This window comes from Trachemys scripta, chromosome 18 (genome assembly GCF_013100865.1).
Source record: "Trachemys scripta elegans isolate TJP31775 chromosome 18, CAS_Tse_1.0, whole genome shotgun sequence".
In the NCBI taxonomy this organism is placed as follows: domain Eukaryota; kingdom Metazoa; phylum Chordata; order Testudines; family Emydidae; genus Trachemys; species Trachemys scripta.
Window position 1 is genome coordinate 21,431,065 of NC_048315.1, and position 24,479 is coordinate 21,455,543.

The 24,479-nt window shown below is 52.0% G+C and overlaps 2 protein-coding genes and 1 pseudogene across 2 annotated transcripts; 2 read left to right on the forward strand and 1 right to left on the reverse strand.

The window, feature by feature from the left end:
* Window positions 1–550: 550 nt before the first annotated feature.
* Window positions 551–2,999, reverse strand: LOC117867660 (interleukin-8-like). The gene is made up of 3 exons (XM_034752867.1): window positions 2,846–2,999; window positions 1,961–2,078; window positions 551–861 (listed from the first exon to the last, which is right to left on the reverse strand). Exons 1-3 carry the CDS (start codon window positions 2,916–2,918, stop codon window positions 699–701), a joined length of 354 nt encoding a protein of 117 aa, XP_034608758.1. The 5' UTR covers window positions 2,919–2,999; the 3' UTR covers window positions 551–698.
* A 3,520-nt stretch (window positions 3,000–6,519) lies between these two features.
* On the forward strand, window positions 6,520–7,867 carry LOC117867675 (annotated as a pseudogene).
* Window positions 7,868–17,281: 9,414 nt separating this feature from the next.
* On the forward strand, window positions 17,282–19,799 carry LOC117867626 (C-C motif chemokine 2-like). Its single transcript, XM_034752820.1, has 3 exons — window positions 17,282–17,504; window positions 18,273–18,390; window positions 19,489–19,799. The coding sequence occupies exons 1-3, from the start codon at window positions 17,306–17,308 to the stop codon at window positions 19,649–19,651; spliced, it is 480 nt and encodes a 159-aa protein (XP_034608711.1). The 5' UTR covers window positions 17,282–17,305; the 3' UTR covers window positions 19,652–19,799.
* The last annotated feature ends 4,680 nt before the right edge of the window (window positions 19,800–24,479 follow it).

Sequence of the window (24,479 nt, forward strand, 5' to 3'; positions counted from 1 at the left end):
TCCCACCTATGGCATCTCACAGCCGGCAACCAAGCTCTGGCAGGGGGGAGCTGGGCTTGTTCAATGACTGATGGGACCAGACATTTCAGCCTTCCCGACCCTGGCCCAGAGCCGCTTCCCAAATCTGAGATGTTCTTTCCCTTCCTCTGCCAGAGCAGCCTCTGGCCACAGCAGGAAGGCTGGGTCCTGGGCTCAGAGCTGGGAAGGGAGAACTCACCCCCCCCCCCCAATCAGGTCTATGACTGGGATCCTATTCCAGCTTCAGCCAAATGTAAGTGGGGGGAATTCTTTCTGTAGACACACCATGGTGGCATGGCCCATCCTTGGTCTCCATAGTGACACTATGGCAACATGTCCCATCCTTGGATCTCCACAGTGAAACCATAGACACTTGGCCCATCTTTGGGTTTCCATACTGACACCATGGACCATCTGTGGGTCTCCGTAGTGACAACATACTGACATGGCCCAGCCTTGTCCAGGAAATGGGGGGGCGAGATTTCCTACTCACAGAAGCAGAAGCACTGGGTCATGTTAGAAAACACTGGACTTTATTGTATCTGCAAAGAATGACAGTGGTGTTGGCAGGGGCTCACGGAGGGACAAGGGACACAGAAGGGATGGAGGGAATGGGAGGGGTTCTCCTTAAATAAACAGGGCTAGAAAAATAGCCTCTCAAAACCGTGCACTGATACACATCAGTCCATATAAATAACGGTGGGCGTTACACTGTGTCCAGCTTCTGTTGTCTCAGCTGTGCAGTTTGGGTGTCTAAGTGGTTTTTCTTGCTTTCCTTTACATGTGGCCAACCGTATCTTACTGGGATCAACACAGACTTCCTTCCCCTGTGTGAGCGTCACTCTGTGAAGAGAGAGAGAGAGCGAGATGAGCCCGGCTCCCTTAGCAAATGCAAAGGGACACCCAGACTGATCACAGCTCACGCAGCAGGGCAGTGACTGAGAGCGCTGGGAACGGTCTGGTTCTGCAGTGAAATCGGGTCTCTTGAATGCAGGAGGCTGACAGAACTGCCTGGGCTCTGGGGCTGCTGCTGTGGGCACTTGCCTCCCCCAGCTTTGACAACACATCTCAATCGGACCTGCTACATCTTGTCCCATTGCAATCTGTGGCCTCCCCACGCAGACCGGTCAATACACCATGACCATGGCCTGCCGCGCTGCCACCTTGGAATAGGATCCCCCGGCTGCTTGGGCAACACACTGCTGTCCTAGGCTGCCTATCCCCCACCCCCCAGCTCTGCCAACGCCCCCCACTCCTGAGCTACAGCCCCCCTCCCCTACTGTAACCAGAGCCCCCACAGACCTCGGCCTGTGCACCTTGACCCTGCCGAGCTGGGCTGGGCTCCCTGCTAGCCCCGAGCTGTGGGAGCACATGCAGTTCTAGTGCATCTCTGACTCCTACAGCCCCCGAACCTCAGTTAGCCAGGCTCTAGCATCTGCCAGCATCACCACCCAGTGACACCTGCCCCTTAGCAAGGGTGTGACTGTCCCTTTCCATTTGCCTTCTGTAACGGAGCCCCATGGAGTCAGGCTAACGGCCGCGAGACCCCCTTGTTTGTTTATTTCAGCATTTGCAACACAGGCAGTTCAGGGGCACCATAAAAATACAAAGCTATCCCGTCCCACAATGCACTTTGGTCCTGTAGGGAGACGTTTGATTATATACAACACTTGACTCAGTGTTTGTAAAAGTACCGCAGAATATTTAGTCCTGGAATTTCAGCATTAGAGGATGGAGGTCATTACAACAGCTGATACTGACGCTCGGCTACAAAGTAACAGAGGTGGTAAAGACCTCGGAGTGGGAGAGCAAATGACTGGGTTTGCATATAAAAGGGAAACAATCTTTGGTGGCATTTTGTTTGACTGTATTTGGCAGCGCTATGGACACAAGATGAAACAGACACATCGACCCCGTGTGGGGGGCGCCCCGGGATACTCACATCACGGCCTGGCGGGAGCAGTTCAGACCTGTGGGTCTGCAACTTTTGATGTGTTTTGGAGAAATTCTTCGGGGAACAAAATTATCTTTCATGCAGCATGTGTTGCTCTGGCTGATGACTGGGAAAAGAAGAGAAAGGGAATTAGTTCTCCTTCCCTCAGTAACAAGGACGAGCTGACTGGAGAGAATTTCGTACATGACTAGTTCTGTGCTCATTAGCAGGCAACCCCCCTTTCTGGGGGCAGGAGGGAATTCTTGGGTGCTCCCACGGCCCCTCCACAATCGGGTTAATTGTTGTTTTTCTGCCCTCCACTGACACAAGAAATGGACAATTCTCCATTCTGCCACTGAGTGATTTGGGTTGTCACTTTGCGGCTCTGTGCCTCGGTTTCCCTGCCAGCAGCATGGGGATAACGGTACTGACACTCCCGCCGGGGGCTGGTGAGGGTTAATTCAGTGATGCTGGTGAATGCCTTTCAGAGCCTGGGATAAAGGGCTATCGATATCTGAGCTCTGGAGCTGGCAGCTCTCGGCCTCCAGATCACAAAGCCTTATCCCCATTTTACAGATGGAACCTGAGGCCCAGGAAGGGTCCGGCTCAGATTTCCAAAACTTCCTAGGGGATTTTGGTGCATTTCAGTGGGACCTGGGCAGTCAAACCCCTCAGGCAGCTTTGGAAATCAGCCTCAGTGACGGAGACTGGACTTGTACCCAGCTCTCCTGAGTCCCAGTGCAGGGCACACCCACACCCCCTCCTTCCTCTGCTTCACCCACTGCCCTTCCAAAGCTCCAGGGACCTAACCCTGGGGGCTGGAAATGCCTGGGCCGGAGGAGCTGGCAAGGCAGGGCTCTGTAGAGTAAGGAAAGGGGCAGACCCGGTACTTACAGGAATCGCCGTGGGCTTCAGTCCAGAGAGCGGCAAGGAGCAGCGTTGCCAGGGCTGAGGTGGTGAGCTTCATTTCCAGGCAGGCTCTCTTGGCTCCGGCTCCAGCAGAGGCAGGTTGCTCTACAGTGGGTGGCCGAGAATGGTCTGGCTTCCCCGTCGCCTGCCTCTGTATTTTATAGCCCTCGGCTGGGATTTCCATGGCTGCGTCGGAGTGTGTGTGAAGGTGGGGAAGGGGATGGAGAGGAATAGTTATTAATAAATGCTAATGAAGGAATGGAATCTACGTCTCCCCCACGCATGTACCGGTGGCCAGAGGGGACAGAACTAAGGCTGGAAAGTCTCTTGCTGATTTACAGATAAGGAGCCAACCTGCACATGCTCACGGGGGAGGGGCGGGCTGTGGGTTTTAGGTTTAAATTTAGTCACTTGCAAACCACACAGGATGACACACGATTCCGTGCCCCTGCGTTTGCTGAAGTCCTGCGCTGAGTCTCTCTCAAACCCAGCCCGTGACACCAGCCGGCGTGCCGTGGACAGGAGACCAGATCAGGCCCTCTCGTGCAGATGGGACGGTGGGGTTGAATGGGCTTCGGTGGGCCAATTTCCAGCCTGTGGCACATTAGCGGCAGAACTAGAGTTAGTTTTACTCTCCAGCTGCCCAGTTCTGAAGTCAACACCAGACTGGCAATATACTGCACCGTGACACCCTCACCTCCACACTGCTGCTGGCGACAGCGCTGCCTTCAGAACTGAGCACCCAGCCAGCACCCTCCGCACGCTGCACGGGGGGAGTTTCTGATCCTTTGGGCTTCCCCTGGCCATACAGCCCCTGGCCACCGTGCCCACAGGAAGGGGGGACACGGGCCGGCCTGCTGGCTCTGCAGGGGCACATCCTGGTGCCTGCGCCTCCCCCCCCTGCTGGCAACTGCAGGCAGCATCACTCATCCCCTGCCTGGCTGGCTACGTAATAACCTCACGACCCACTGAGGAGTCATGATCCCCAGTTTGAAAACCCTGACAGATCAATACACTGTGGTGACAACAAGAATGATTTTAGCAAAAAGAACAGGAGGACTCGTGGCACCTCAGAGACTAACCAATTCATTTGAGCATAAGCTTCCGTGGGCTAAAACCTACTTCATCGGATGCATGTAGTGGAAAATACAGTAGGAAGATATATATCTATATACACAGAGAACATGAAACAATGGGTGTTAGCATACACATTGTAACGAGAGTGATCAGTTAAGGTGAGCTATTACCAGCAGGAGAGAAAAAAAACTTGTTGTAGTGGTAATCAAAATGGCCCATTTCCAGCAGTTGACAAGAAGGTGTGAGGAACTGGGGGCGGCGGGGGGGGGGGGGAAACAAACATGGGGAAATAGTTTTTACTTTGTGTAATGACCCATCCACTCCCAGTCTTTATTCAAGCCTAATTTAATGGTGTCCAGTTTGCAAATTAATTCCAATTCAGCAGTCTTTCCTTGGAGTCTGTTTTTGAAGTTTTGTTGTTGTAATATTGCGACTTTTAGGTCTGTAATCGAGTGACCAGGGAGGTTGAAGTGTTCTCCGACTGGTTTTTGAATGTTATAATTCTTGACGTCTGATTTGTGTCCATTTATTCTTTTGCGTAGAGACTGTCCGGTTTGGCCAATGTACATGGCAGAGGGGCATTGCTGGCACATGATGGCATATATCACATTGGTAGATGTGCAGGTGAACGAGCCCCTGATGGTGTGGCTGATGTGATTAGGTCCTATGATGGTGTCACTTGAATAGATATGTGGACAGAGTTGGCAATGGGCTTTGTTACAAGGATAGGTTCCTGGGTTAGTGTTTTTGTTGTGCGGTTTGTGGTTGCTGGTGAGTATTTGCTTCAGGTTGGGGGGCTGTCTGTAAGCAAGGCCTGGCCTGTCTCCCAAGATCTGTGAGAGTGATGGATCGTCCTTCAGGATAGCTTGTAGATCCTTGATGATGCGCTGGAGAGGTTATAGTCGGGGGCTGAAGATGACGGCTAGTGGCGTTCTGTTACTTTCTTTGTTGGGCCTGTCTTGTAGGAGGTGACTTCTGGGTACTCGTCTGGCTCTGTCAATCTGTTTCTTCACTTCAGCAGGTGGGTATTGTAGTTTTAAGAATGCTTGATAGAGATCTTGTAGGTGTTTGTCTCTGTCTGAGGGGTTGGAGCAAATGCGATTGTATCTAGAGCTTGGCTGTAGACAATGGATCGTGTGGTGTGGTCTGGATGAAAGCTAGAGGCAGGTAGGTAAGTATAGCGGTCAGTAGATTTCCGGTATAGGGTGGTGTTTGTGTGACCATCGCTTATTAGCACTGGACACTACAGTTAGTCTCTAAGGGTATGTCTATACTACCCGCCCGGCGGGTAGTGATTGATCTATCGGGGATCGATGTATCGCGTCTCGTCTAGATGCGATAAATCGATCCCCGAACGCACTCCCCGTCGACTCCGGAACTCCACCAGGGCAAGAGGCGGAAGTGGAGTCGACAGGGGAGCGGCAGCCGTCAATCCCGCGCCGCAAGGACGTGAAGTAAGTCAATCTAAGATACGGCGACTTCAGCTACGCTATTCTCGTAGCTGAAGTTGCATATCTTAGATCGATCCCCCCCACCCACCCCCAGTGTAGACCAGGCCTAAGGTGCCACAAGGGCTCCTGTTCTTTTTGCAGATACAGACTAACACGGCTGCTACTCTGAAACCTGAAGAATGTTTTTGTTATCAAAGAACAAAGAGTTAGATGATGCTGTGACTCTGACAGATCAACCAACCTATGTGTACTCATTGTAACTTAACAGGAAGCATTACTATTGTCATCGAGATGACTCACTTATGTGTGGCTGTCAGAGAAATGTTTATTACGCTAGCAATCCCCAACTCAGTTACTCTGTATTGATAAGAATCGAAGGGTAGATGCTAAATGTATTTGTCTGTGTTTACGTATATCTTGTTAAAAGTTTAAAAATGTAACCAAGTTAGCTTGTCGCTGTTAATTCCCTTTCATGAGTTAATTGAGTTAATTATGTGACTGTGTCCAAGTAACCTTAAGATCAAAGATGTGAGATACTGCAGGAAACTAATAATGTTATCTATAGTGTCTTCAGCTTCACTATCTCTGTCATAATGAAGGATTGTCTAAGTGCCTTATGTGAATGAGTGTAGCTAGCTCCCTGTGTATGCGGAGGAAACAGATTAGTTTCAAAGCAGAGGTCCACATTGCCTATTCATCTTCCCGGGAAAGCTCTGCTATGTGAGGAGGCTTGTCAGCTGGCCAGAAGAATTATAAAGGAAAGCTTCGGTCCTGATCCTTTCGTCTCTAGTCTGCTTAAATTTTGAACAGGGAAAGTATAAGTCGTAAAATGGAGATCTTCCAAATCATTATTTGGAATACAGGCAGTCCTCGACTTTACGACGTTCAAGTTATGACGAATGGCACTTACGCCATTTATAAATTGACACCCTGTTTCGACTTTCCAACGTTGATTTCGACTTTACGACACTCGAATTGATGCAATGCCACGCCAGCAAACAAGTTCATACGTGCGCGTTGACCAGGTCCCTGACTCAAGATGTTCAGTGTCTGTTCCGACGCCATTTTTACGTTCTGAATCTTTGTGCTTCCAAACTGTTTTTAAAATGTAGTGGTTCTGTGCCCATAATAATGGCAGAAAAGCATACGTCTGATGCAAATGATGTTTCTTCTTCTAAGAAACATAGAACAATTACTATGGAAACAAAAATGGAAATAATTAAGAGGTCCGGAAAAGGTGAGACGCCAACTGAAATTGGTAAAGCTTTGGATTCCCCCGAATGACTATCGTGACCGTCCTGAAAGACAAGGTACGAATTCAGGAACATGTTAAGGGCTTGACTCCTATGCAAGCCACTGTGATAACTAAGCAGTATGTATTTAATATGAAGTTCTTGTAGGACTTTTTGCCCAGGTTAAGAAACTGTTAATTGTTTGGCTGGAGGATCAAAATCAATGACGTGCTCCTGTAAGTTTAGGCATAATTCAGGAAAAGGTTGGGAGACTTTATGACGATCTAAAGAAACAAAAGGGGGAGTGTTCTAATGCTGAGCCTTTTAATGCAAGTAGGGGGTGGTTGATGCGTTTTAAAACCAGGGCCAATTTGCACAACATCAAGGTCTCAGGTGAAGCGGCCAGTGCCGATGAGGTGGCAGCTCATGTTTTTCCGGAGGCACTGGCTGAGATCATTGAAGAGGGTGGGGATTGTGCTCAGCAAGTTTTTAATGTTGATGACACTGGGCTCTTTTGGGGAAAAAAATGCCGTCAAAAACCGACATGGCCAAAGAGGCGAAATCCGTGCCAAGATACAAAGCTGCTAGAGATAGGCTCACTCTTTTGCTCAGTGCAAATGCTGCAGGTGACTTTAAACTTAAACCTTTGCTTGGTCAGAAAACCCCAGAGCTCTCCAGGGATGTTCCACGGCATTTCTCCCAGTGATATGGAAACCCCATCCTAAGGCGCGGGTCAATAGGAACATTTTCGAGGATTGGTTTAATCATCATTTTGTGCCAAGTGTCAGGGATTATTGCAGCAAAAATAATCTGGCATTTAAAGCATTGTTAATCCTCAACAATGCTCCTGGTCATCCAGCCATCCTTGATGACACGCATCCTGACATCAAAGTGGTGTCACCACCTCATTGTTGCAGCCCGTGGACCAGGGGGTAATTGCATCCTTCAAAGCCTACTATCTTAGGAGCACGTTTGCCCAGGCCATCAGGGCAACTGAGAAGGAAGGTGGACCAACTCTGAAGGAAGTCTGGAAGGTCTTCAACATTTACCATGCAGATAAGAACATTGGTGAGTCATGGAATGAAGTCAAACAATCAGATTTGAATGGTGTTTGGAGAAAATCGTGTCCTGATTTTGTGTCTGACTTCCAAGACTTTATAGACACTGTTGAGGAGGTGACCAAAACTATTGTTGAAATGGGCAAAGAACTCAACTTAGATGTTGCACTAGAGGATGTTGAGTTCTAAAGAATTAACTAATGAGGACCTCATAGTGTTGGAGCAGCAAAAAGTGGCAAAGGAAAAATCATAGAATCATAGAATATCAAGGTTGGAAGGGACCTCAGGAGGTCCTCTAGTCCAACCCCCTGCTCAAAGCAGGACCAACACCAACTAAATCATCCCAGCCAGAGCTTTGTCAAGCCGGGCCTTAAAAACCTCTAAGGAAGGAGATACCACCACCTCCCTAGGTAACCCATTCCAGTGCTTCACCACCCTCCTAGTGAAATAGTTTTTCCTAATATCCAACCTAGACCTCCCCCCTGCAACTTGAGACCATTACTTCTTGTTCTGTCATCTGCCACCACTGAGAACAATCTAGATCCATCCTCTTCAGAACCCCCTTTCAGGTAGTTGAAAACAGCTATCAGATCCCCCCTCACTCTTCTCTTCTGCAGACTAAATAAGCCCAGTTCCCTCAGCCTCTCCTCATAAATCATGTGCTCCAGCCCCCTAATCATTTTTGTTGCCCTCCGCTGGACTCTCTCCAATTTTTCCACATCCTTCTTCTAGTGTGGGGCCCAAAAGTGGACACAATACTCCAGATGAGGCCTCACCAGTGTCAAATAGAGGGGAATGATCACGTCTCTCAATCTGTTGGCAATGCTCCTACTTATACAGCCCAAAATGCCATTAGCCTTCTTGGCAACAAGGGAACACTGTTGACTCATATCCAGCTTCTCGTCCACTGTAACCCCTAGGTCCTTTTCTGCAGAACTGCTGCCTAGCCCCTCGGTCCTTAGTCTGTAGCAGTGAATGGGATTCTTGCGTCCTAAGTGCAGGACTCTGCACTTGTCCTTGATGAACCTCATCAGATTTCTTTTGGCCCAATCCTCTAATTGTCTAGGTCCCTCTGTAGGCTATCCCTACCCTCCAGCATATCTACCTCTCCCCCTAGCTTAGTGTCATCTGCAAACTTGCTGAGGGTGCAATCCATGACATCCTCCAGATAATTAATGAAATATTGAACAAAACCAGCCGTAGGACCGACCCTTGGGGCACTCGCTTGATACCGGCTGCCAACTAGACATGGAGCCATTGATCACTACCCGTTGAGCCCGATGATCTAGCCAGCTTTCTATCCACCTTATAGTCCATTCATCCAGCCTATACTTCTTTAACTTGCCAGCAAGAATACTGTGGGAGACCGTATCAAAAGTTTTGCTAAAGTCAAGGAATAACATGTCCACTGCTTTCCCCTCATCCACAGAGCCAGTTATGTCGTCATAGAAGACAATTAGGTTAGTCAGGCATGACTTGCCCTTGGTGAATCCATGCTGACTGTTCCTGATCACTTTCCTCTCCTCTAAGTGCTTAGGAAGGAAGAATCCCATGCACTGCTGCAGGCTGGGGACCGACTGGCTAAGCGACAGTTCTGCAGAAAAGGACCTGGGGATTACAGTGGACAAGAAGCTGGACATGAGTCAGCAGTGTGCCCTTGTTGCCAAGAAGGATAACGGCATATTGGGCTGCATTAGTAGGGGCATTGCCAGCAGATTGAGGGAAGTGATTATTCCCCTCTATTTGGCACTGGTGAGGCCACACCTGGAGTATTGCTTCCAGTTTTGAGCTCCCCCACTACAGAAGGATGTGGACAAATTGGAGAGAGGTTTTTAAGGCCCGGCTTGACAAAGCCCTGGCTGGGATGAGTTAGTTGATGTTGGTCCTGCTTTGAGCAGGGGGTTGGACTAGATGACCTCCTGAGATCCCTTCCAACTCTGATATTCTATGATTCTATGAGCCTCATATATGGTGACTCAAGTTTTCAATGACCTCTCACGATATTCGACCTGGCTGTCTAGATGGGATCCCAGGGCTGGATTGCCTAACGGGGATTGTATTCGGCTTCTGTTAATCAGTCTGGTATTGCAGAAGTTGTTTTGTTGCTGGCTTGGTGAATCTAATTATAAAATAAACCACCAGTTTGGAGGATTGTCTGCCCTATTCCTTACAGTGACCCTCTCAGTGTGGGCCCTCCAGGCATCTGGTCACAGAGAGAAAGTAAGAAAACAGGAAACAACAAGTTACATATAAATCAAATTCGTAACATGCTTTCTAGAGCCTCAGCTTAACTCCCAAGTCATTCCCCTGTCTCCTTGTTATGGCTCAGAACATCTGGTTTGTCTCTCTGCCACAGACTGCCTGTGTAACCTTGGGCCTCTGAACCTCAAATCCCGCCAGTAATGTCTCCAGGCAATAATTTAACAGGAAGAGCCAATGGGAAGCCTTTGACTTTCAGTTACCATGTTGGCGTGGGGCCAGTCATTTCAGTAAGTGAAACGTGCAGGAAGGGAAGCCAACGTGGCTTCTGTTCCTTTTTCTCACTTGGAACTTTGTAGGTGTGATTTTTCCATTCTGAGGTGGACTCAGGTGGGAGGACGCTGCTGCTCCCTCCACCCCAGCAACCACAGGCTCCCTCATACTTGCCCTTCCCTTGGCTTTGCCTTCATTAACTAGAGTAACAAAGTCCAAAGGCCAGACTCTCCTGTTGGGATATTTAAGGTTTAAAGCAGGAAACTGTGAAACTGCTGGTGAAAAGGGATGGCATTAGGGAGTAAAGGCACTTCTGCGCTTGATAAATAAAGTGTAGGCATTTTTCTGCGTTTGATAGATTTAGGGCTACCCCTCCCTTCTCCTTGTTAAGGCTTTGATAAGGTTGCAGCTGCCTAAGAAATGTGGGGATCAAAAGGATACCTTTTGGGGTAAAGTAGTGTTAGCTCCCGCTCCCTTTCTTTCCCAGCTGCACTGGCAAGTTTGGGGTCATGGCCCCTTTCTCCCTTCCCTATAAACTGCTGAGCCAAGAAGTTCGTGGCTGCAATTATAGCAGAGAAGCGTATCTTCAAAGTAAAATTTATCGGTAGAATATGCTAATGAGGGGCGGGGATAATTATATTCAGTAGGCGGTTATTAATATTCATTGGATGGGCGTTCATATTACTCCATAAGGGTTTTGGGGGTGTTGTAGTAAATTTAGGAATTTACATACTAACTTAGATAAAAAGAGTGTGCTGTAACTAATCCAGTGTTACTGGACAACTGGGTCCAGGGGAACAAGTATCTCAATGAAGAAGCCCGTCTACTCAAATCCACCTCTGGGTCAGCCTGCTCCTTCTTCTTCCAACATGTCCTTATGAATACAACAGCTCAGCTGGACTTCCTGTCCTTCCTCAGGGCACCCCTGGATGTCTCGCCCTCTGCCTTCTATGCCCCTGACATAGAGCTAGAAGGACTCATAAAAAAAAAGCCGTAAGAATCCGAAAATGATAAAAGCAGCACATTTGTAGGGGGACTATATCTTGGGACCCCCTTGACTAACTGACCCCCATATTGCACCACAAGCTATACTCCAGGCTCCGTTGCCGCATATCAATTTTTAAAGCAATTTACATTGTGACGTGGATTTTAGTACACTTCGAATATTCTGAAAGTCTCATCTGGGCGAGGGCTGTATCTCTGGAACCCCTTAACCAAATGACGCCCAATTTGTGACACACCGTCTACTCCAAGCCTTGTTGCGGCACACCAGTTTTGAGGACCATTACCCTCCGGATGTGGATTTTAGAGCATTTTGATTGTTAAAATCAGCTCCTTACAGTGGGGGAAGGGACCTTGAGGGACCCTTGACCAGCCCAGAGTTGGCTGAGAAGGTCTCTGGCTGCAGTTGTTAATTTTTAATAAATGTCGGAATAACTGGACAAGGGAAATTCCAGGAGACTGGAAGGTACTAATGTTGCGCCAATATTTTAAAAAGGCAAGCTGGATGACCTAGGTTATCATGGGCCAGTTATTCTGATGTCAGTCCCTGGCAGAATAATGGAAAGGCTGATACAGGATTCACCTGATAAAGAATTAAAGGATAGGAATACACCTCTACCCTGCTATAACGCTGTCCTCGGGAGACAAAAAATCTCACTGTGTTATAGGTGAGACCGCGTTATATCGAACTTGCTTTGCACCCCCCCCCCCCGTTCCTCGTTCCCAGACCGTCCCTAAACACCCCCAGGACGCCATGCCCTACCCAACCCCCCTGCTCCCTGTGCTCCCTGTCCCCTGACTGCTCCGATCTCATCCACTCACCTGCGACGGGAAGCGGAGCGACGCGGCCTCAGCCCGCTCCGCTTTCCTTGCCCCGGCCCCAGCCGTGTCGCTGGGGGGGGTGGGAGGGGGTTGGGGAAAGGTCCCACACTCACCTGCGGTGGGAAGTGGAGCGCCGCGGCTGGGAGCTGGCAGAGTGGAGTGGGCTGGGGCCGGGCTGCTCCGCTTCCCACCGCTGCCGGTGAGTGCGGGGGGGATCCCTTCCCTCAAGCCCCCTCCCCCGAGCCGCACAGCTAGGGCTGGGACGAGGTAAGCGGAGCAGGCTGCTCCCGGCCCCCCACTAATCCCCCAGGCCACTCTGGGACTGCGGGACCCCCAAAATTGCCCCCCACAGCTCCTGCCTCCTAGACCCTGGGGGGAAGTCCCTGACCGCCCTCAAGACCCTCTGCCCCTTATCCAACCCCTCGCCTGGGCCCAGCCCGGCACCCTTAACATGCTGCTCAGAGCTGCGCATTGTACGTGAACCCGTGTTATATCAGGTCGCATTATATCGGGATAGAGGTGTATAATTAATGCCACTCAACATGGTTTTATGGGAAATGGGTTTTGCCAAACACACCTGATTTCATTCTTTGATGAGATGACAGATTTGGTTGATAAAGGTAACCCCATTGATGTAATAGTCTTTGAGTTTTATGAGGTGTTTGGCTTAGTCCCACAAGGCATTCTGATGAAAAACGAGCACTGCACAACGTCAGTAAAGCACATGCTAAATGGACGAAGAACTGGCTCACGGACAGATCTCATCAAGTAGTCATGAAATGGACGTGTTTCTAGTAGGGTTCCACAGGGTCGGTGTGAGCCCTGACGCTATTCAATATCTTCATGAATGAGCTGGAAGTAAGTATCAAATCACTGCTATCAGATGTGTGGATGGCACGAGGACTGGCAGAGACGTAAATAATGACCAGGACTGGGCAGTCATATAGAGCGATCTGGATCACTTAGTAACCTGGGCCCATGCATGCCAAGTGCATTTTATTACAGCCAAATGCAAGGCCATACAAACATCTAGGACCGAGGCATATAGGCCGTACCTGCAGAATGGGGGGCTGTATCCTGGGAAGCGGTGAAATGAAAAGGATCTAGGGGGTCACAGTGGGCAGACAGTGAACACGAGCCCCGTGTGACACTGTGGCATCGCTGTGACATTGGAGGTAAAAACAGGGGAGTGGCGAGTAGGCGCAGAGCGGAGATTTCACCTTTGTCTATGGTGCTGGTGAGATCAAAACACGGATTAACATTTGTTATAAAAGCTAATGTTACAATGATATAATACACAGGTTGAGAAACGAGTGTTTGTACAGTTGGGTATAGATGTGCTTAGATTATCCACAACTACAAAGTTTGTTTTTTAAGTTATAAGATACAGATAGTGCATAATTAGCAATAACCCAAATGTAGGTGAATGAATTTAAGAATACTGTTTAGATATTTAGCATACAAGTGTTCGGGTACATCACTCATGAAAAAAGTAATACAGAGAGCTGGTGGCGGAAAGCAAAATATATCAACGAGTGAAGATTGTCCCTCAGTAATTGAGAATTGAGGGTGGGTTGTCCATTTAGAAAAAAGAGTCCATCGGGAAGTATTTGAGTTACTTTCCCGACTGCGCTTCTCATCGGCACTCCAGCTCATTCCTCCTGGTATTGCCGATCTCCGGGGATGTGTTCTATGTAGACAGGACCGGCTCCAGGGTTTTTGCCGCCCCAAGCGGCGAGAAAAAAAAAAAAGCCGCTATCGCAATTGTGATTGGTGGCACTCCAGGGGCAGCTCCACCACGCCACTTTCTTCTTCGGCGGGAATTCGGCGGCAGGTGCTTCCCTCCGAGAGGGACCCGCCGCCGAATTGCCGCCGAACAGCCCGACGTGCCGCCCCTTTCCCTTGGCTGCCCCAAGCACCTGCTTGCTGGGCTGGTGCCTGGAGCCGGCCCTGTATGTAGATGTCCCTTGACCACCTGATGGCGTCCAACGCCATGAGTTGCCAAGCATAGCATTGACCGACTCCACATTCCAGGAGTGGGCAAACTACGGCCTGGGGACCGCATCTGGCCCTCCAGACATTTTAATCCATCCCTCAAGTTCCCGCCGGCCAGCAGGGTCTAGGGCTTGCCCCACTCCATGCTGCTCCCAGAAGCAGCGGCATGTCCCCCCTCCAGCTCCTACACATAGGGGCAGCCAGGGGGTTCCGCACGCTGCCCCCACCCCAAGTGCTGCCCCTGCAACTCCCATTGGCCGGGAACTGCAGGGGCGGCACCTGCGGACAGGGCAGTGTGCAGAGTCACCTGGCCACACCTCCCCATAGGAGCCAGAGGGGAGACATGCCGCTGCTTCTGGGAGCTGCTTGCGGTAAACGCCACACAGAGCCTGCACCCCTGACCTCTTCCCGTGCCCCAACCCCCTTCCCCAGCCCTGATCCCCCTCCCGCCCTCCGAACCCCTCCGTACCAGCCTGGAGCAACTTCCTGCAACCCCAACCCCCCAGCCCCAGCCCCACCCCAGAGCCGGAGTCCTTCCCCTTTTCCCCCCACACCCCAACCCTCTGCCCCAGCCCAGAGCCCTCTCCCGCACCCTGAACTCCTAATTTTTGGCCCCACCCCAGAGCCCGCACCCCAGCCAGAGCCCTCACCCCCTCCCGCACCCCAACCCCCAATGGATGGCATGGTGTCGCAGCTGCCGGACTCTGGAATGGGGCTGGAAGCTACACAGGACGTGGAGTAGTGTCTCGTTGGCGTAGCCGCACTTCCTGCATCGCTTGTCCCGATTCCCATGGCGGACGGCTCCGTTCGGCGGAGCGCAGTTGAGCCGGGCCCTGTGGATGAACCTCCAGTCGGCAAATCGGGTGAAGCTGCCCCCAGGGAAGAAGTGATTGCTGGTGTCCCGCTTGCATGTCAACGCGAAGGCCTTGCCCTGGTCCGGCTTCTGCTTCAGGTTTTCCACCTATTGGCCGATGCCCCCAGATCTGGTATCTGCATTTCCAAAGGGATGTGGGAAAAACTGGAGCGGGTGAAGGGAAGAGCCGCAAGAATGAGTCGAGGGCTGGAAAAAAACCCTTTCAAGGAGACCCTGAAAGAACTCAGTCTGGTTAGCTTCTCAGAGCGACGGGCAAGGGGTGACTTAGTGACCGGATACCAGCCCCTTCGTGGGGAGAACACGCCAGGCAATCAAACGCTCTTTAACCCAGTGGAGAAAGGCAGAACAATGGCCAACAGCTGGAGGCTGAAACCAGACAAATCCCAGTAAGAAATCAGGACCACATTTTCCACAGGGAGGGTGATCAACCAGGAGAACAAACTCCCAAGGGACGTGGTGGAATCTCCATCCCTGGATTATGTGATAGACCCAGGCCAGTTGGGAACAGCAGAGTAGCAGAAGGGAGATATACCGGCCACTGGAGAAGTTGTTTTCTGTTCCCTGAGTGACCAGAGCAGGGGCTGCTCCAGGCTAATAGACCACCTGACTCCAATTAACCTGCTAAGAGTCAGGTGAGGCAGTGAAGCACCTGACTCGAATTAAGGCCCCTCTGACACTATAAAAGGGCTCACTCCAGTCAAGCTAGGGAGACAGAGGAGAGGAAGTGTGTGTGAGGAACTGGGAGCAAGAGGTGTGCAAGAAGCTGAGAGTGGGTAGGCGTACTGCTGGAGGACTGAGAAGTACAAGCGTTATCAGATATCAGGAGGAAGATCCGGTGGTGAGGACAAAGAAGGTGTTGGGAGGAAGCCATGGGGAAGTAGCCCAGGGAGTTGTAGGTGTCGTGCAACTGTACCAGCAGACACTCTAAACAGCTGCAGTCCACAGGGCCCTGGGCTGGAAACCGGAGTAGAGGGCAGGCCCGGGTTCCCCCCATACCTCCCAACTCCTGATCAAACACAGGAGGAATTGACCTGGACTATAGCTTCTACCAGAGGGGAAGGTCTCTGGACTGTTTCCTGACTCACAGGGTGAATCTGTGAAGCGAGGAAATACGCCAATAAGTGCAGGACCCACCAAGGTAGAGGAGCAACTTTGTTACAATGTGCTCAGACCAAGCCTGGGAACATGTCTGACAGAGATGCTTTAGCCAAACACAAGCTGATAGAATCATAGAATATTAGGGTTGGAAGGGACCTCAGGAGGTCATCTAGTCCAACCCCCTGCTCAAAGCAGGACCAATTCCCAACTAAATCATCCCAGCCAGGGCTTTGTCAAGCCGGGCCTGAAAAACCTCTAAGGAAGGAGATTCCACCACCTCCCTAGGGACCCCGTTCCAGTGCTTCACCACCCTCCTACTGAAACAGTTTTTCTTAATATCCAACCTAGGATAGGCTCGGTGCAGGGGGAAATGGGTGAAATTCTCCAGCCTGTGTTGTACAGGAGCTCAGACTAGATGATCATATGGTCCCTTCTGGCCTTAAAATGTGTGAAATTATTCAATGATCCCTACCTGCACCACTAACTCTAGTCCTGCTCCTAATGATGGAAATCGGCCCCTCGGGCCTTTAATGCCAATTGCTGTTCAATGGGCACGTTGCTGCCTGGTTACTACAGTACATGGAGAAACCTTCTCATCAGGGTGGGATCCCCCTGAAATGGGTTGGTTTAAGGGGGCTGCTCAACTGCATCCCAAGCCCAGCTCTTGGGGTGCACGATGAGCGGGGAGCAGCTTGGGGGGAAAGGATGGCAAAGGGGGAAGGCACTGGGGTGTGACTCAAGATGTCTGATCCCACTCCCAGCTCAGCCACCGCCTTCCCGCCTGACCTTGGACAAGTCCCCCAGGGGCTCCGGTGCTGCAGTTCCGCCGGTGGGAAAGGAGGACGGCACTGCCCTATCTGCATGGGTGCGGTGCAGATGAAGCCCATCCAGGACCGGGACACTCTGCTATGACAGTCGTAAGGGCCGCGCTGACCCCGGCATAGCAAAGGACACTAGCGGTGCTGGGAGGGGTTTAACCTCCACTGAAGCCCATCCAACCCCATGAGATGGGCCTGATCTGGTCTCCTGTCCACGGCACGCCGGCTGGTGTCACGGGCTGGGTTTGAGAGAGACTCAGCGCAGGACTTCAGCAAACGCAGGGGCAGGGAATCGTGTGTCATCCTGTGTGGTTTGCAAGTGACTAAATTTAAACCTAAAACCCGCAGCCCGCCCCTCCCCCATGAGCATGTGCAGGTTGGCTCCTTATCTGTAAATCAGCAAGAGACTTTCCAGCCTCAGTTCTGTCCCCTCTGGCCACCGGTACATGCGTGGGGGAGACGTAGATTCCATTCCTTCATTAGCATTTATTAATAACTATTCCTCTCCATCCCCGTCCCCACCTCCACGCACACTCCGACGCAGCCATGGAAATCCCTGCCGAGGGCTATAAAATACAGAGGCAGGCGACGGGGAAGCCAGACCATTCTCGGCCACCCACTGTAGAGCAACCTGCCTCTGCTGGAGCTGGAGCCAAGAGAGCCTGCCTGGAAATGAAGCTCACCTCCTCAGCCCTGGCAACGCTGCTCCTTGCCGCTCTCTGGACTGAAGCCCACGGCGATTCCTGTAAGTACCGGGTCCGCCCCTTTCCTTACTCTACAGAGCCCTGCCTTGCCAGCTCCTCCGGCCCAGGCATTTCCAGCCCCCAGGGTTAGGTCCCTGGAGCTTTGGAAGGGCAGTGGGTGAAGCAGAGGAAGGAGGGGGTGTGGGTGTGCCCTGCACTGGGACTCAGGAGAGCTGGGTACAAGTCCAGTCTCCGTCACTGAGGCTGATTTCCAAAGCTACCTGAGGGGTTTGGCTGCCCAGGTCCCACTGAAATGCACCAAAATCCCCTAGGAAGCTTTGGAAATCTGAGCCGGACCCTTCCTGGGCCTCAGGTTCCATCTGTAAAATGGGGATAAGGCTTTGTGATCTGGAGGCTGAGAGCTGCCAGCTCCAGAGCTCAGATATCGATAGCCCTTTATCCCAGGCTCTGAAAGGCATTCACCAGCATCGCTGAATTAACCCTCGCCAGCCCCCGGCGGGAGTGTCAGTACCGTTATCCCCATGCTGCTGGCAGGGAAACCGAGGCACAGAGCCGCAAAGTGACAACCCAAATCACTCAGTGGCAGAATGGAGAATTGTCCATTTCTTGTGTCAGTGGAGGGCAGAAAAACAACAATTAACCCGATTGTGGAGGGGCCGTGGGAGCACCCAAGAATTCCCTCCTGCCCCCAGAAAGGGGGGTTGGCTACTAATGAGCACAGAACTAGTCAGTGTATGAAATTCTCTCCAGTCAGCTCGTCCTTGTTACTGAGGGAAGGAGAACTAATTCCCTTTCTCTTCTTTTTCCAGTCATCAGCCAGAGCAACACATGCTGCATGAAAGATAATTTTGTTCGCAGAAGAATTTCTCCAAAACACATCAAAAGTTGCAGACCCACAGGTCCGAACTGCTCCCGCCAGGCCGTGATGTGAGTATCCCGGGTCGCCCCCACACGGGGTCGATGTGTCTGTTTCATCTTGTGTCCATAGCGCTGCCAAATACAGTCAAACAAAATGCCACCAAAGATTGTTTCCCTTTTATATGCAAACCCAGTCATTTGCTCTCCCACTCTGTGGTCTTTACCACCTCTGCTACTTTGTAGCCGAGCGTCAGTATCAGCTGTTGTAATGACTTCCGTCCTCTAATGCTGAAATTCCAGGACTAAATATTCTGCGGTACTTTTACAAACACGGAGTCAAGTGTTGTATATAATCAAACGTCTCCCTACAGGACCAAAGTGCATTGTGGGACGGGATAGCTTTGTATTTTTATGGTGCCCCTGAACTGCCTGTGTTGCAAATGCTGAAATAAACAAACAATGGGGTTTCGCGGCCGTTAGCCTGACTCCATGGGGCTCCGTTACAGAAGGCAAATGGAAAGGGACAGTCACACCCTTGCTAAGGGGCAGGTGTCACTGGGTGGTGATGCTGGCAGATGCTAGAGCCTGGCTAACTGAGGTTCGGGGGCTGTAGGAGTCAGAGATGCACTAGAACTGCATGTGCTCCCCCAGCTCGGGGCTAGCAGGGAGCCCAGCCCAGCTCGGCAGGGTCAAGGTGCACAGGCCGAGGTCTGTGGGGGCTCTGGTTACAGTAGGGGAGGGGGGCTGTAGCTCAGGAGTGGGGGGCGTTGGCAGAGCTGGGGGGTGGGGGATAGGCAGCCTAGGACAGCAGTGTGTTGCCCAAGCAGCCGGGGGATCCTATTCCAAGGTGGCAGCGCGGCAGGCCATGCTCATGGTGTATTGACCGGTCTGCGTGGGGAGGCCACAGATTGCAATGGGACAAGATGTAGCAGGTCCGATTGAGATGTGTTGTCAAAGCTGGGGGAGGCAAGTGCCCACAGCAGCAGCCCCAGAGCCCAGGCAGTTCTGTCAGCCTCCTGCATTCAAGAGACCCGATTTCACTGCAGAACCAGACCGTTCCCAGCGCTCTCAGTCACTGCCCTGCTGCGTGAGCTGTGATCAGTCTGGGTGTCCCTTTGCATTTGCTAAGGGAGCCGGGCTCATCTCGCTCTCTCTCTCTCTTCACAGAGTGACGCTCACACAGGGGAAGGAAGTCTGTGTTGATCCCAGTAAGATACGGTTGGCCACATGTAAAGGAAAGCAAGAAAAACCACTTAGACACCCAAACTGCACAGCTGAGACAACAGAAGCTGGACACAGTGTAACGCCCACCGTTATTTATATGGACTGATGTGTATCAGTGCACGGTTTTGAGAGGCTATTTTTCTAGCCCTGTTTATTTAAGGAGAACCCCTCCCATTCCCTCCATCCCTTCTGTGTCCCTTGTCCCTCCGTGAGCCCCTGCCAACACCACTGTCATTCTTTGCAGATACAATAAAGTCCAGTGTTTTCTAACATGACCCAGTGCTTCTGCTTCTGTGAGTAGGAAATCTCGCCCCCCCCATTTCCTGGACAAGGCTGGGCCATGTCAGTATGTTGTCACTATGGAGACCCACAGATGGTCCATGGTGTCAGTATGGAGACCCAAAGATGGGCCAAGTGTCTATGGTGTCACTATGGAGACCAAGGATGGGCCATGCCACCATGGTGTGTCTACAGAAGGAATTCGCCCCACTTACATTTGGCTGAAGCTGGAATAGGATCCCAGTCATAGACCTGATTGGGTGTGGGGGGGGTGAGTTTCCCCCTTCCCAGCTCTGAGCCCAGGACCCAGCCTTCCTGCTGTGGCCAGAGGCTGCTCTGGCAGAGGAAGGGAAAGAACATCTCAGATTTGGGAGGCGGCTCTGGGGCAGGGTCGGGAAGGCTGAAATGTCTGGTCCCATCAGTCATTGAACAAGCCCAGCTCCCCCCTGCCAGAGCTTGGTTGCCGGCTGTGAGATGCCATAGGTGGGAGGGGAAAGGAGCAGAATCTGGGGAGACAGGGATCGGAGAAGAACGTTTCAGGGAGAGGCTGTGTGGCAGGAGAAGAAAGGTCACACACTCCCTTACAGAACCTGTAACTGAACCCAAGAGTCCTGAGTCACACCATCCCTCTGCCCTCAGCAAATAGTTGTGAAACCCACTGGCAACGTGTATGTCTCCATCCCCCTCTAGCACCAGGTCCTCATGGAAGATAACAGTCTTCTACTGCTACCAGTCACTCCATTAGCTCAAGTGGTAGAGGTCTGTGCTGTGGATCTACTGATACCCAGCAGTGGAGCCATGGTGGCGTGGCAGTGGCAGGGGTGAGCCGCACAGGGGATTACCGAAGGTCCCAGGAGGGATTGTACTTGTCTGGCTAGGGCTGCTGTGTTTGACGTGCCAGCTCAGATATGTCTAGACGTGCTGCAATCGCCCCTCCTGATTGCTGTGTAGACAGACCCTGAAACACTCCAACTCTCACTCTCTGATGCCATTCCTGCCAGCCAAACTCCCCCAGACCCTCGAACTCCCCCTCCCCCTGAGCCCGGGCAGCTACCGCATTTAGCTCTCTCCTTTCTGATCTCTCAGGCGATTGTTTCTCTGGCCTCCCAGGGCAACCAGCAAAAATCCATGAACCACCATTCGCAGCCCCAGGAACATCCCAGATCCACGGAGCTCATAGCGGCCTCTCCCCACTCCTGGCAATGGGACAAATTGTCAAAGCCCCACAGACTTGGGGATTTCCCTGAGCTTGGTCCTCTGTTCACACCCTGCCCCCTACACACACACAAACACACCCTCCCCCTTGTTCTTCACACTAAGACCTTGTCTTGTCTCCAGGGCTTCCCTGGGGTCCTTCCATGTTGCCTGGTAAATGTCTTCTTTATTGGCCTAGCAAAGCAAGACCCGACACTCGGTGTGTCTCGCCTTGTCTGGCCGGCTGTACGGCGATAACTTTTGAACACTGAGCAATTTCAAATTTTTAAAATTCAGTGGAGAGCGGTGACGGGGTGGGGAGCCCAGTTCCTTCTGTTTACTCATCGGTCAGCTCCTCAGGGCCCCGTGGACCGTTGGATTTCATAGCGCTGCAGCTGAGCTGGGCAGTGAAGCTCTACACATGATCACAGATGGTTTCTTCCACAGGACCCTGCCTCATTCAGTGCACAGTTTGGACACACAAAGGACCTGTGTCCCAAGGTCCTCTGAAGCCAAGTGGCAGAGGGCTCAGGTTTGTAGAGAGACACAGAGATCTCCTGGGTTCACCAGTCAACTGAAATGCCATGTACGGTGTCTAAGGAAAGCCTGTGTCACATGACTGTCATCATTGTGCAATGTATGTACGGAAAATGTGTGATGAGTTGTGCATATATGCCGGCAATTATGTTCTTGTCGTTAGAGGCAGGTCCCACAAAGGTAGCGTGTCTTGAGACAGGAGATGGGAGACACTTCTCTCCCTGCTGGACTACTGAGTAGTGTGTGTCTTACAATCGAAGTCTACTCGCATACTGAGTGAAGTGCTAATGACTGAGCGTGGTAAGTGTATGGAAGGGATGCTATGCTGAGATTGCCGGCAATGGCATCTGGCCCATCTGCGACTGCTACCAGCAAATATCTCCAATGTCCGGTGATGGGACACTAGATGGGGAGGGCTCCAAGTTACTACAGAGAATTCTTTCCCAGGTGTCTGACTGGTGGATCTCACCCACATGCTACAGGTCTAACTGATCACTGGATTTGGGATTGGGAAGGAATTTTGCCCCAGGTCAGATTGACAGAGACCTTGACGGTTTTTCGCCTTCCTCTGCAGCATGGGACACGGGTCACTTGCAAGTTTAAACTAGTGTGAATGGTGGATTCTCTGTACCTTGAAGTCTTTAAATCACAATTTGAGGACTTCAGTGACTCAGCCAGAGGTTAGGGGTCTATTACAGGAGTGGGTGGGTGAGGTTCTGTGGCCTGCAATTGTGCAGGAGGTCAGAGTAGATGATCATGATGGTCCCTTCTGGCCTTGAAACCTATGAGTCTATGAGCTTGTGGTGACTTCAGAAGGAAACTAACGGGAAGAGGTAAACAGTAAGGAGGGGAACCCTATTTTGAGATGAAGATCGAAGGTCTAGTCTGGCATAAATGGGGGTACACCGGGCCGCCGTCCCTCTTTGAAGACAAGCTACAAAGGGGGCTTGATCTTACAAAAGACGGATCTCAGCTGCCCTGGCTGAAGATGCCAGGTAAAGGACTTGGGTAAGCTCAGCGGTAGGAGACAGCGGAATGTCCTGGGAGTTAAGTTTAGGCTCCAGAAAGCATGTTTCGAATTTGTTTTATATGTAACTGTTTGTTTCCCTTATTCTTATGTTCTATTATTTGAATCTTTATTCTTTGATCACAAACATCCTTGTTTTCACTATAGATAGATCTAAGTGCTGTGCTAAGCAGAGTGGTGATTCTGAGTTAACACTAGTGAGCTGGTGTGAACTTGGGAATAGCGAAGCTAGGAGCTCAGTGTTCAGTGAACAGGGCTGGGTGCTGCAGGGGGATGCTTGGGGGGCTCAGAGGTCAGTTGTGCCTAATGCTAACCTGTCCAGAGATAGCGGGGCCTGCGGAGGCCTGCCTGGCAGTGCTTGTGCTGCCAGAGGCTGGTGGGGTCAGGGAGCGGACCCCAGCCTGCACAGACAGGAGCACTTCACACCCAGGGCAGGTGGTGGTGAGGTGCCTCACAACGCTTGGTACCCGGGAATCGTCACGGGGCCCCAGATCCCTGCAGTTCTGATGCTGGCATAAAACCAGAGGCCTCTGCATGCTCCTATAATGGGGGGTGGGAGGGTCCTTGGTCTGCTCCCGCTGTCGCTGCTGGAAAGCAGGTCTGGGTGGGGGAGAGCCCGGCCCAGGGGGCAGAATCCTGCTCTCCGTTACACCACAGGGAATCCAGAGTCACTGCTCTGAAGCCCGCGGGGCGGCCCTGGATTTACTTTGGCCACTGAGAGCAGAGGGCCAGATCCTTGCTGGTGAAAACAGACAAAGGCTCCTGACGCCAATGGCGCTGCGACCATGAGCTACGGCAGCCCGTCCTGGATCTTTTCTCCCCCTCACCAGCCCTCCCCGGCCTCAGAGCTCCCCTTTGTGAATGGCCTTCGGCTGGAGGCTGTGGGGGCTCGGAGACCCCTGCTCCAAGCCCCGCTGTGTGCTGGGAGGGCCTGGCAAGGAGAATGGGAACATTCCCATCCTTCCCGAACCAGAGCCGGCTCATTCCCCCTGCCCCACCATCCCGTCCGTGCGCAAACCAGCAGCGTCACGCAGCCCACCAGGAGGGCCTTTGGGGGCCCACCCCGCTGGCCGGCTCCCTCAGGCTCTCCACATCTCCTCAGGGCAAGAGGCTGGCTGTGTCTGTGCCCTTCTGACAGCTTCATCCTGCTGCCAGGCCCTGGCTTGGGGTCTGTTCGGGGGCCCCCCTGCCTCGCTCTCCCCTGGGCACAACCCGGGCTGTGGGGGCTGGCTGGCTCCCAAGAGGTCGGGGGCGCTGACTGACTGTGCCCGGTGGGACACGCAGTTCTCAGCACTCACTCAGCCAGCTCCTAGGGGTTACACTTGAGTCTCCTTTGTGCGGGGGAGCTTGATTGACATGGGTGCAGGCGAGAGGGGGCTCAGGCCCCGAGAGCGAGGCTCAGAGAGAGGGAACGGAGCAGGGACGGAGACAGAGACGTGGATGGGGAGGCAGCAAACCAGTACTAGACAGAAAGGGAAAGGATTAATGAGGAGGACACGGGGAAAGGAAATGATCCAAGCCGCTGGAGCCGATGCAGCTGCATTGATGACAGGCTTCTTCCAAGCTTCAGCCATGTCCCAGATCTGAAAACCCCTGGACTTTCCTGCTGCTCCTCCGGGGCCACACAGGCCAGGGACGACGATGTATCAAACCAGCTTTGCGACGATGTGCCACGGGGTCCCAGGGCCAGCGCAGCTGCCTGGCAGGGGAGAGCCTGTAGCTGCCAGAGCAAATCCACTTACAGCCCTGAGAGCATTGGGACAAGGGGACACGCGGAAGGATCCCAACATCTGAGCGCCTAGAAATGCCCAGTGAAGGCATCAAACAACCTAAACTCTTCTCTCCTGACAATGCCAGCCTCCCACCTGCCCTTTGCTGTTCTCTTCACACCAGCCCA